At 37.3% G+C, this 14,030-nt stretch overlaps 1 protein-coding gene across 4 annotated transcripts in view; it reads right to left on the minus strand.

Annotated features, from left to right (window-relative positions):
- dock1 (dedicator of cytokinesis 1) overlaps positions 1 to 14,030 on the minus strand; it is a 245,850-nt gene that overhangs the window by 10,579 nt on the left and 221,241 nt on the right. For all 4 annotated transcript variants that reach the window (XM_051913758.1, XM_051913756.1, XM_051913757.1 and 1 more), the window contains exons 47-48: positions 5,295 to 5,432; positions 1,760 to 1,905 (exon numbers count right to left, since the gene is read on the minus strand). In XM_051913758.1, the coding sequence (XP_051769718.1) occupies positions 1,760 to 1,905; positions 5,295 to 5,432 (284 nt within the window). The remainder of the gene's footprint in view (positions 1 to 1,759; positions 1,906 to 5,294; positions 5,433 to 14,030) is intronic.

A 14,030-nucleotide genomic window follows, 5' to 3' on the forward strand; every position in this document is an offset into this window, starting at 1 on the left:
ACAGTAAGTGTATTTGTTAGAACGAATGTACGTGAACCTTGACAGCTCGAGTCTGCAAAGAAAAACTGTGTCATCACTATTGGACTTCAGGTCCAAAGCAAGAACAAACTAGTTTTTAAAACCGCAGTGATGCTGGATAGAAATCGTACATCATCCATGCAAACACACTCCTGTAAAAGCTCATTTCTCCACCTAAAGTGTGTATGTGCATCATATCTGCTGACCTGCCCGATAATGAGAATCGCAGGCAGTTTTGTAAAGTGGAGAGCAATGAAAAAAGTCTGGCTCTCATAATCAGAATCTTGGGCTCAAGCGAATCAAAGTGCTTTAATGAGATGGATTAACTAATCAAACGAAAGCTCTTGTGAAGTGGTGCCCTTCACAATTAAATACCAGCGGAGGGCATCGCTGATAGAATCGCTCTCTTCAAACATGCACTAATTAATCCTTAAGGTTGGCATGTGTGTGCCCGCCATGCTAGAGTGGCACCAACCTTTCAGGGCGTCAGGGTAAAGAGACAGAATAAAGCACTAAGAACACATGCATTACAGTGATTTTACCACAGGTAAAAGGTTGACTTGGACAAACAGGCAAAGTGGAGTACTTGAAACCCTTAAATGCCGTAAAAATCACTAAAACGCGTCCTATCCTCAGATCAGCTTATGTCTGTTCTACACTGATCGGATCAGATGAGTCTGTATAAACTGATGGAACTTCTTAAAGTGCAATTAGATGATCTTGGAGACACAGCAGGTGCTGGACATGTGATGTGATTCAGGTGCATTATGGCTGTAAGTGTGTGGATGAGAACAGACCGCCCACAGAGAGATGAGATGGAAATGACAGAAGAGCAGCATTATGGGAAAGAAAAACAAAAAACAAAACAAACAAACAAAAAAAAAAAACACTCCAACCGAGGAAGTGTTCCTGTACTAGTCCTCCAACAGCTATCAGAAGAAAATAAATCATTGTCAAAAAATCCAGCCAGTTTAATAGAGGTCTGGATCAATGTTTTACTAATAAGAGTTTTTCCAATGCCTGATTCTGATATCTAAAGAGAGTTTTATATTCTTCAATCTTGTACTTATTTTAAATTAACATAAATCCCAGATAAACTTGGTGTACACTTACAGTACTTAATAAATAACCAAATAAATATTAATTTATTTGGTTATTTATTAAGTACTGTGAGTGTACACTAAGATTTTGCTCACCAAGGCTGCATTTATTTGATGAAAAACACAGTAAAAATAGTAATATTGTGAAATACTGATATAGAAATGTTTTCTATTTGAATATATTTTAAAATAGAATTTATTTCTGTGATGCAAAGCTGAATTTTCAGCATCATTACTCCAGTCTTCAGTGTCACATGATCCTTCAGAAATCATTCTAATATGCTGATTTGCTGAAACATTTCTGATTATTATCGATGTTGAAAATGTTGTGCTGCTTTATATTTTTTACAGGATTCTTTGAGGAACAGAAAGTTCAAAGGAACAACATTCATTTGAAATAGAAATCTTTAGTAACATGTCTTTACTGTCATTTTGGATCAGCTTAAATTTTGAATTAAGGTATTATGACGCAACCAAGCACTGAGAGTGCACTGTATTAGTATAAATAAAGGTGAAATTTCTGCAGATATATTGTTCTTTCAGTCTGGATCGTGCGTATGTGTATGTGTGTGTGTGTATGTGTGTGTGTGTGTGTGTGTGTGTGTGTGTGTGTGTGTGTGTGTGTGTGTGTGTGTGTTTACCCGTCAGATCCCGGTCTGGAAGGAGAGTTGTCTGATGATATGGAGGTCATAGACGCGACAGACAGCGGTCTCTGAGACGACGGCATGGTAAATGACCGAACCATTGAACGTGGCCGACTGCCCCGCCGCTCATCTGACACGGGAGGCTGAAACACACAGTTCATATATATGACATGAGAACATCACAACAGTTTTTTAAGAGGCCATATTCTACACTTGTGACATTTAAAAAGCCAATACTTCTTGCACCAAAAAGTGTCAATTTAGTCCATGACCTTTTTCTCTCTGACACTTAAAACATAAATAACCTCTGTTGTAACCTCTATATGAATATAAATATATGTTAATACACTCATTTTCAGATGACCTTAAGAGTTCACACCACTCACTAGATATGTTTCCACCTACCAATTTTTATGTGAATTTTGGGATAGCACATAAAAAAAACATGCTATAAATTGAGATGGATACTTTTTTTTTTTTATCCATTAAGATGATATGTGCACGTTAAAAAATACTGGGTTAAAAATAATCCAAGTTGAATTAAAAATGGACAAACCCAGCGTTTGGGTTGTTTTGACCCAGCCTGGGTAGTTTTGTTCAACTCAAGTATTGTTTAAAAAAAATACTAATTTGCTCGCTTAAAATGATCCCAAAATAGGTTGGAAATTAACATTTATTAATGTGTTTAATAAATAAACATTTATTTATAAGTTTAATAAATAATAATTCAATAAACATTTATTAAATTGCTCATTAATAAATAGTCACCTTTTGATTATTACTGTTTCCTCTAGTGATTATGTGTCTGATTTTTAATTCCCATTTTTGGTTCATTTTAAGACAGATAATAGTTAAGTTAAAGCAGGTTGGTCAAACATTTAACCCAACCGCTGGTTCAAAACAACCCAAACGCTGGGTTTGTCCATATAACCCCACTTTGGTTGTTTTTAACCCAGCATTTTTTAGAGTGTACGACAAACACATTTACTGAATAAATCCCTCGAGACACAACAAAAAACTCAACTGAAAAAAAAAACAAAAACAAGACCTTTCTTGTTTTTGTCAAGAACAGAGGGCGTGATTGGATAACTGGACTAACCAGCGGACCAATCACATCGCACAGCATCTCAAATGTTGGTTTGGTCATTCTGAAATGCCTGAGCCAAAGTCTGTCATCAAAATGGTTGAGTATAATAACTTCTCTTCGTGTTTCCAAACACCAGGCATCCGAAAGCAAGATCACATGACAGCGTTTACCGTGTTTCGCGTTTTGAGATGCAAGTCATTTATGATGTAGGAAAAAAGCCACAGTGGCTGTCCGATTGCAGCAACTTCCATTTTTATTGCAGATATTTTGCTCCAATTTCCCAGGAAGTGACAATTTTGTTCTCTTGAACACGAAGTGCTTTATTCACAAATGTTTATTGCGATATTCCAATTTTGCACACAAGTTAAACCCACAACTTTGGATGGTAACATAGCTACTGACTCAACAGACAGCAATGTGACGGGCACACGGGCCAAACTCACAGTATTAGTGTGTTTTCGCTGATTCTCAGTCTTTGTTCCCCCTGACCTTCTTTCTATGTGTGAATCTCCATACATTTATGTGTGAATATGAACCACTCATACCTTCCTTATCTTCCTCCTCTCGGTCACGTTCGCCCTGCGCTGCCCTTGAAACAGATATGTAGCGCTGATCACGTTCTCAGACTTTCACACAATGTATAGGAGGCATCGTTGCTAATTCTAGCACTTTCACAGAGCGCGGTGATCAATATCTGCCAGCTACAGTAACTATCTGTCTCTCTCTCTCTCATGCTTTAGCTCTCTTTTTCTACCTGTCTTCCATACTCTTTTGTCCCCGTCTTTTATTCCCTACAACAGACTTGCAGCATTCTCCTGTCAGCACGTCTGTCCAGACCGGAGGAGAGTCGCGATTCTTCAGAGTGTGTTTAGAAATGTCTTTGTCACAGTAACAAAGTCACACATTCACTCAGTGTGTCTCAAAATACAGCTGTGGAAACTTTCTGATCTACTACTTTTCTTCACTGAAGACAATGTAATGCTAGGCCGAATTCATGGAAGTTAAGTTTCCTGGAACCAAATACAGTAAAATGCCACAGCCAAGTTGCTGAACACATGTAAAAGTTTATATGCAAATTGTTAATAATGGTTCTGACATGAATAACATGAAGAACATGCTCAGCATTGTTTATGTCTAGTACACCTTATTTCTGAAAAGCAATAATATTTAAGTGATCGTATCATGGAAAACAGAATATTAAATGTATCACTTATCAATCAACAATAGCATTAAAACAATTAAAAATCTAAATTTCCGCTACACAACTGATTTTCTATAGCAACGGGATGTGAATATGGATAATACTTTGTAAAAGGAAGAAGGTAAGATGTTTAAATCTATATATGGGTCACTATACAATCGCAATGACATTTCAATCTCAAGTGTTTTTAAAATGAGACTCATAAATCATACATTAAAACTACTATGCTATATTAAGTAATTTATCTTCTTTCTCATTTCATACAAGGTCATACTAAATAATAATAATAATAATAATAATAATAATAGGGGTTTTTTAAGTAAATTAAATGTGCCATTGACTGACATGCTCTTTTGTCAGTGCTGTTAGACCTAATTAAAGGTAATGACTCTCAATAACACCACTGATGAACTACATGATTAAACTGGAGGAAGGTATTACAAAAATTACCAGTCTGAAGACAATTTTGATGATAAAGCTATCTTAAGTTGATGAACAACATACTGATTAAACCACTGATTAAAATAAGGAATTAATTAAAATATATAAATATTTAAGCATGTAGACAGGCATTTTCTTGCTTCAAATTTAAAAGATTTCCTGTTTTCCTAAAAAAGTTCATCACCAAAATAGGGACATTTTACCATTTTACTCTACTTCATAAAAAAATAGCTTAAAATGCACTAGTTCTTGCATGCATTTAAAGCAGCTCTATTTAAGCAACTGACAGCATTTAACACTGCAATTGTACAATGACCCATAATCATCTAATAGCTGCCAGGATTTTATTCAATTCAAAATTTCTTTAGTGCTTTTCACAATACATATCATTATAAAGCAGCTTATCATTATAAAGCAGCATATCTAAATAATAATCCCCAGTGAGCAAGTCGAAACAGGGTCATAAGATAGTGAGGAAGAAACCATGAGAGGAAATCCAAGTCCCAACACCAGCTGGATGACACATGCAGAAAAACATGCATGCACGCAAACATGCAACACATAAATCAGACACAGAATGTGTGTAATAGTTCAACAAATGCCGTGATTAATCAATGTGATCTGCGTGTATTGTGAGGTAAGAGTCCATCCTGAGGAAATCTGATGAATGCATGCAAGCTGTGATGAGGAGCATCCATGTTTTGATGATTATTGCTGAATGGGTAAATGATGGACGATGATTATGGCTGAATGATTGATGAAGGCTCAATTTGTTTGTAAAGTGACTATCTGTTCGGACTCACTAGTGTTCTGACGCCGTATTGCTTCTCCACCTTCTCTTTGAGCTGTTTGAAACACGCCTCCAAACGCTCGTGAAACGGTCGAAGGGCCTCCGTCACCTTCTCGCCGTGGATACGAACTCCTTCAGCCAGGTTCGGGATCTAAATGAGACACACACACACACACACACACACACACACACACACACACACACACACACACACACACAAAAGCAAAGGAATTAAGCCACAATGTTAAAGGGCTCCTATTATGCTTTTTTACACATTCAACTTTACATTTACATGGGGTGGTTGATTATGATTTAACTTTAGTTAGTGTGTAATGTTGCTGTTTGAGCATAAACAACATCTGAAAAGTTATGACGCTCAAAGTTCAATGCAAAGTGAGATCTTTTCTTTTACAGAAATCGCTTTTTAAGGACTACAACAAACGTCTGGTAGGGACTACAATGAGCTTCTTCTCGGGTTGGTGACATCACTAACCCTAAAATTTACATAAACCCTGCCCCCGAGAACAAGCAAAACAGGGGGCGAGGCCATGTTGGGCTGCTTTAGAGAAGAGGAAGAGTTGTTGTAGTAGAGTGTTGTTGTCATGCCGTCATTTTACGGACACAAACGAGGGTCAATTCAATGCTGGATTTACACAAAAGATTAACATGATGGCACATGCTAGTCAATGAGTTGAATCAACTCCACAGCAACTACATAAATTTATCCTCTAACCATTCAGAAACGTCCAGTTTCATTCTAAAAGTTGTAACTTCTTCCTGAGTCTCTCCATCAGTGTCGACTCCGGTTTGAACAATGTAAGGCTGAACACCGTTACTGACAATCCTCATTTTGGCTGCGTGAGATTCACCAGTTTTGTTGTTGTTGAGCAACCGAAGCGTGAGCTGTTAAAGCTCCACCCTCTTCTGGAAAGGGGGCCGGGAGCAGCAGCTCATTTGCATTTAAAGGGACACACACAAAAACGCTGTGTTTTCGCTCACACCCAAATAGGGGCAAATTTGACAAGCTATAATAAGTGATCTGTGGGGTATTTATGCCTCCATTGTAGTCACACGTCACAATATTTCTCATTTAAATAATTCCCTCCCAAAGCATATGCAAAATAAAGGGGCAGGGCCTGGTTGAGTTAGTTATGCCGTTATGGTAAGGGGCGTGACATTTCACAAACACACTGGAAGCGCTTGACCAATCACAACACATTGGTCAAGCTGACCAATCAGAGCACATTGCACTTTTCAGAAGGAGGGGCTTCATAGAGACATGAACTAAACAGAGTGTTACTGATAGACCGGAAAGAGAGCTGCTGCAAATACTCTATGTGAAAAACAGTGTGTTCTTTGAACATGAAAACCTGTTCTAGTAGAGCCCAAAAACAAAATCAAGACTTTTTAAAAAGGCACAATAAGTTACCTTTAAGACAAAATCACAGAATTTATCCCAAAAGTCAACCTCACTAATCAACTACACACCCCTACTACCCACGATGGAGTGAGACACAACCTGCAGCTCTTCTGGACTGATTTACTGAAGCCTCTCTGTTGCCTGTGAATCAAGCGCAGTGATTCACCTCGGCCTGAAATATCACTTTGAGGTTCAATTTTCTGTCTTCTACATAAAACCTTTGGCCTGACAGACTCATAAAATAGGAAAAACAGCCACTAAAGCACCGGCGCTGGGTTTATTTGCAAGCCACAGTGAAAGACGGATCATATTACACAGGATTTAAAACAAACCTTTGTGCACAAGCATTCATCACACAAAGCACTGCGTTCTCTCGTCTACGACTCAAAGAGTCTCCTGCTAATCTGAATGTACAGAGAGAAGTATAATGCACCACCATCTGACGGATACAGTAGCGCTGTAACACACACACACACACACACACACACACACACACTGAACTGCTCAGCTAATTGCAAGGAGAAGTGTTGCTGTCTCCAGACATTATAAGAGCATGAAGTCAGAGTAAATCAGAGCGCTATAAAGATGAGATATTTTTGAACCAAATAAAGTCCAATGAGGTTCACGTTCAACTGATGCAATGTAGTGCAATGGAAAGGAGCACTTTCTCTGACATGTTCATCAACCATGAAACTAAAGACATCACGATTCCCTTCAAACCTTTTAAATGATATGTCAAAAGAAAAAGATCATAATGTTTTGTTTTACCTCTGAAAGAACAGAGAAACACTCTGCACAGTCGATAAGAGGTGTTTGATTTTCTACGTGAGTTTTTGCTTAAAACAAGAACAAACATCTGCTTAATCCAAAGAGAAAACAAGTTTATTTTTTTTGACCACATTCTGGCAGATATTTGTTAATGTTTTAAGCAAAAATTTACTGAATTTTGATCAATTTCATTTTGTATCTCAAGTAATTGTATCTCAATTTGTGAACGTTTAAACACTGCTACAGTGTTCTGGATGGTTGCCAAGTTGTTACTATGTGTTTGCATTGACTAGTTGATTAAAGGGTTAGTTCACCCAAAAATGAAAATAATGTCATTTATTACTCACCCTCATGCCGTTCCACACCCGTAAGACCTTCGTTCATCTTCGGAACGCAAATTAAGATATTTTTGTTGAAATCCGATGGCTCAGTGAGGCCTCCATAGCCAGCAATGACATTTCCTCTCTCAAGATCCATTAATGTATTAAAAACATATTTAAGTCAGTTCATGTGAGTACAGTGGTTCAATATTAATATTATAAAGCCACGAGAATATTTTTGGTGCACCAAAAAAACAAAATAACGACTTATATAGTGATGGCCAATTTCAAAACACTGCTTCATGAAGATTCGGAGCGTTATGAATCTTCTGTGTCGAATCAGCGGTTCGGAGCGCCAAAATCACGTGATTTCAGCAGTTTGGCGGTTTGACACGTGATCTGAATCATGATTCAACACAAAAGAGTCATTGCTGGCTATGCAGGCCTCACTGAGCCATCGGATTTCAACAAAAATATCTTAATTTGCGTTCCAAAGATTAACGAAGGTCCTACGGGTGTGGAACGGCATGAGGGTGAGTAATAAATGACATTATTTTCATTTTTGGGTGAACTAACCCTTTAATTCTGCCACTAGTAAACCCAGCCTGTGTTGACTGTCATGGATCACATGACTTCAGTTGTGCTTGTTCTATACATGTGAACAGTTTAACTAACATGACCATGACTGATGTGAAAGAAAAAACAAGTGTAGATGAAGACATTTTATGCTAATTTATTCTATAGCACCCTTTAGCCCTGATTACATTCACAAAATAACACGACCTCTCCAAACTTACTGCTTAATTATATGGATGTAAAATTCATAAAGAGACGCACAGTTTGTTCAGACACAAAGTGTGTTGGGCCTCCTGCAGTACAACAGTCGTGACATTACAGGAGAGAGAGAGAGACAGAGAGGATTCCCACTTTAATAAGGGTTGTTAGCACCGCAGGGAATTTCTGAAGGAGACCGAGATATAGACAGATAGAGCGAGAGAGACAGAGCAGCAGCGCTCGTGTCTCCAGGGAAACCCAGACCTTTATAAAATGATCACAGTGACGGAATTATGGGTAGGCGGCATAGCAACAAAACTGCTTTAAAAGGAGGCTGCCAAATCACACAAACACAACTACAAATACGCCTCATCAACTAACTTTGATTGAAAATAAAACAGATAAGCACATATGGACACGGAATGAATAATTCAACACTCAAACGCAGAGCACATCAATGCTTTCCTTCAGTTCCAACATTTTTCACCAACAAAAAACCCAAGGTCATGAGTAAATTATATAGCTTGAATGGCTTGACGTTTTTAGTAATCCCAAAGATCTTGCTTAGCTTATATAGGTGTGTTTGATTAGGATTGGAGCTAAACACCCTTAGGATCGGACAGCTCTGCTTCTAACAAATACATCAGACTAAATGTTCTCTTAAACGTATCTTCTCTGCTATGTGGTTATTAAAGGGATACTCTACCCAAAAATGAAGCTTCTATCATTTCCCTACCCTCAAGTTGTTCCCATACTGTCTTTCTTCTCACAAAAGAAGATATGTTTTGAGAAATGTTTTTTGTCCATACAATGAAAGTCAATGGGCTTCAATGCTGTTTGGTTCCCAATGTTCTTCAAAATATATTTGTATGTATGTATTTAAGTTGTAGTCTATTGTTTTTTTAATTCTCTATAAACTCTATATTTTTTAATTTAGTCATATATAATTCTATACAGTATATATAAAATAAATAAAATACAATTAATCTAAATAAAATAAATAAATGAAGGGAAAAATTATGTCTTGTGTTCTGCTGAAGAAAAAGGTTCAGAACCACATGTGGGTGAATAAATGTCAGAATATTCATTTTTGGGCAGAGAATCACTTTAAGATGTTCTGGTGTTTTTACTATGGCATTGCTAGGGTGTTCTGGGTAATTTCCAAATCACTGCTATGCAGTTGCGAAAGTGTTCTGAGGAGGCTGCACCAACTATTTCAGCTGTGCTTGTTCTAGGACTCTGTAAAAGGAAAATATATTTAGAAATATGCAAATGTTTTAAAGTGAAATTGGAGCAATTATGCACTTATTATGAGTGAAGCGTACTGGCACTGCAGACATTTGAGATGGTCTGAGTTCATCTGGAGCACATGTACAAATCGAAATTCTTGTGAAAGTGTTGAAACACAGGCACTATAAGGCCACATTTACATTACATTGCTCAAGTGACCCAATTCCGATTTTTTTTTTTTTTTCCGCACCCATGAGCGAGTAAGCAGGAAAAAAGCACATGGATTTCAATATTCTCAGATTGGTTTCAGTTCTCATTCATATGTGGAAATAAATCTGATTTGAATTGGATACATGCATTTGCGCCTGCCATGTAAGCGGACAGTTTGGTTATTTCCCTGTCAATGCTAGTCGTACGTCATCCAAAAAGCAACGGTGGCGAATGACGTCAACCATGATCACATGACTCTTTTCAATGGCACAATGGAGGATGACGGCTCAACCCATTTAAGAGACCAATGTTTTGCTGACTTTTAAAGGGTTAGTTCACCCATCTTTGGAATACAAATTAAGATATTTTTGATGAAATCTGATGGCTCAGTGAGGCCTGCATTGACAGCACGTTAATTAACACTTACAAATGCCCAGAAAGGTACTAAAATATATTTAAAACAGTTCATGTGACTACAGTGGTTCAACCTTAATGTTATGAAGCAACAAGAATACTTTTTGTGCAGCAAAAAACAAAAACAAAATAACGACTTCATTCAACAATATCTAGTGATGGCCGATTTAAAATCACTGCTTCATGAAGCTTCGAAGCTTTACGAATCTTTTGTTTAGAATCAGTGGTTTGGAGCGCCAAAGTCACGTGATTTCAGTAAATGAGGCTTTGTTATGTCATAAGTGTTTCGAAACGTTTCGAAATTTCAATGGTTCACGTGACTTTGGCAGTTTGATATGCGCTCTGAACCACTGATTCGAAACAAAAGCTTTGTAAAGCTTTGAAGCTTCATGAAGCAGTGTTTTGAAATTGCCCATCACTAAATATTGTTGAATAAAGTTGTTATTCTGTTATTTTGTTTTTTTTGCCACACAAAAAGTATTCTTCATAACATTAACCCTAACCACTGTAGTCACATGAACTGTTTTAAATATGTCTTTAGTAGCTTTCTGGGCATTGAAAGTGTAAATTAATGTGCTGTCAATAGAGGCCTCAATGAGCCATCGTATTTCATCAAAAATATCTTAATTTGTGTTCTGAAGATGAACAAAGAGCTTACGGGTGTAGAATGACATGAGGGTGAGTAATTAATGACATAATTTTCATTTTCGGGTGAACTAACCCTTGAAATATGATGCGGAAAGCAAAAGCTTTTATCTTTTCATTAGCGTCCATTGCAAATAGCGCTGTTTTTACTTCCTTTTCGGCCTAAGCTTTTCCGGGTCAGTACATCTACCTTGGGTTGTTTCACCAAGAGTATAGTGCAAATACAAATACTGAATATGGGTCACTTTTAAAAGATGATGTAAGCTGGACATCAAAAAAAAAAAAAAGAAAAAAAAAAAAAGAACAAAGGATATAGTCAACAAATTGGAATTGGCATCAAGACCTGTGTAAATCCGTCCGAAGTAAGTGGGACTTTAGCTAGGGACAGTTTTGCACTGTTTATGACAATGCAAGCCGCACAAATCTGGCAATAGAGATATGCATGCTTTCTTTTTTCACATGCATCATTACACAATTCTTCAACACAGCGCTGGACTCCCATGCCATTAACATACTAAACTCACCAGGTCCTTGTGTTACCTTACCAGCTGAAGTTCCTGCACCTGCTTAAATACAGTGTTTTTCTCAGTGCAAAGGAGAAAGGCTAACATGAATAGATCGAAGCAAACAAAAGCACCTGACATCTGTGAATAACAGCTTCAGCTCTGTGAGAGGGCAGCACATTCACACAGATTAGCAGAGCCGCGAATAAAAGAGACCAGGGCAGTCGGCCCAAACGGCACAAAGAGGTGAAAGCAAACTTAATCAAAAGCTCAAATCTGCAGGGGGATTGTCCTGCCTTTTTCACCACTGTTTACATGACTTCTTTGTCAGCCGGTTTGACAGAGCATCGATAGCGGTGTGTAAAATATATACGAGGCCTGTTCTACCTTCAGGACGGGCCGTATTGATCGCCATATCCCGCAAAAAAGTGGCTTTCGGTCCCTCATGTGCTGTCAAACACAAACTCAGTTAAAGTATTTGTCTGTAATTAATGTCTGCTGCATAAACTATACATCATTAATGTTCATCATCTGTTTGGATAAATGAGCTGAATATTGTCATATCTATAACAATTAAACTTTATAGTGTAAATAATATTTGTGGTATAATGGCATCAACACATGTCTGAGAAAACGGAGGATAAGATTAAAGCTTTGCTGAACTGCGTTTCATGCCGTCTCAACAATTGATTTGTGCAACTCAGTTTGTCACCCTCTTTGTGGAGGAACACGGCACACGCGCTGATCTGCGTCTTTAAAACACATCTGAGATAAGACAAAGGAAGAGACATATTTCATTTTCTGACAGGATGACAGCTGCTGTAACTCATCTGATGCAAATGTCTTGACCTGACAAGAATCCTTGAGAAAAAAATAAAGCCTTATAGTCAAAAACAACAAGACTGATACATTTAACAAATGGAATCAAACATCCTTTATCATGTCAGAAGTACATTTGGGTTGTTATACAAAATAGTCCCTTAGTAATGAAAAATAATGACTTTAACTGTTAGTCACTGCAAGCATTTTTTCTTAACAATATAACAAAAAGTTTTACTGCTTCTATCAAAAATGCTTCTGTTGCTGCATTAAAGGGGTGGTTCATTGCGATTTCACTTTTTTAACTTTAGTTAGTGTGTAATGTTGTTCGAGCATAAACAATGTCTGCAAAGTTACAGCGCTGAAAGTTCAGTGCAAAGGGAGATACTGTCTTTTAAAGAATTCTCTGTTTAAGGACTACAACAAACGGCTGGTATGGACTACAACGAGCTTCTCCCTGGGTTGGTGACATCACTAACCCTAGAATTTACATAAACCCTGCCCCCGAGAACACGCAACAAAGGGGGTGAGGCCATGTTACTGCATTACAGTATGTAACACAAATGCAATAGCATGTCATAAAAGCAAGATGACGAAATGACAAGTTATAACCTTAATTAAACTAAACTATACCTGTTCTATCTTCATGCAGCATATATCCTCTGGCTCTGTAAGCATCTTACAATAGTTCCCAAATGAGCGATTTATAGATCAACATGACAGAATATGTTAATCAATGACTTAGTTAACTCCACATCAGCTACATAAATTCATCAACCGTTCAGAAGCGTGCTGTTGCATTCTACATGTTGTCACTCCTTCTTGAGTCTCTCCATCATTGTCCGACTCTGTTTTGAACATAAAAGGCTGAACAGTTTCTGACATTTTCAGTGAGTCTGCCTGAGGTAATGTGAGGCCCTGCTAAGTGCTAACAGGAGCTCCTGAAACCCCGCCCCCTTTTGAGAGCAGCAGCTAATTTGCATTTAAAGGGACACACAAAAACTGAGCATTTTTGCTCACCCTCAAACAGTGACAAATTTAACATGCTATAAAAAATGATCTGTAGGGTATTTTGAGCTAAAACTTCACATACACACTCTGGGGATATCAGAGACTTATTTTACACCTTGTAAAAGTGGCATTATACCACACCCTTTAACAAATATATATATATATATATATATATATATATATATATATATAGTCATAGTCATATATAAGTCCATACTCTAAAATAAAAATAAAAAAATAAAATAGTGGAAAAATTACATCAGTGAAGTACAACTATTACAAACATGAATTAACAATGAACAACTGTATATTTATAAATTAACATTGACCTAAATTAACCTAGATGAATAAATATTGTAAATAGCTTTTGTTCATTGTTAGTTTATGATACTTAATGCAATGTTAACTAATTAAACCTTCATGTAAAGTATTGCCTATATTAATTTATTTACAGTAGCTTGAGATGCCAAACACATACTTGGTCTCACAGAATATTTAAAACTTGCTGCCATCTCTTGCAAGGTGTTAATGAATCTCACATTACCAACATACAGGAAGCTACAGAATCATGTTTATCCAGCAAACACACACACATACATTAGCAGATGTGTTGAAAGTATAGAGTTTGACAGGTT

Source organism: Ctenopharyngodon idella, chromosome 12 (assembly GCF_019924925.1).
Source record: "Ctenopharyngodon idella isolate HZGC_01 chromosome 12, HZGC01, whole genome shotgun sequence".
In the NCBI taxonomy this organism is placed as follows: domain Eukaryota; kingdom Metazoa; phylum Chordata; class Actinopteri; order Cypriniformes; family Xenocyprididae; genus Ctenopharyngodon; species Ctenopharyngodon idella.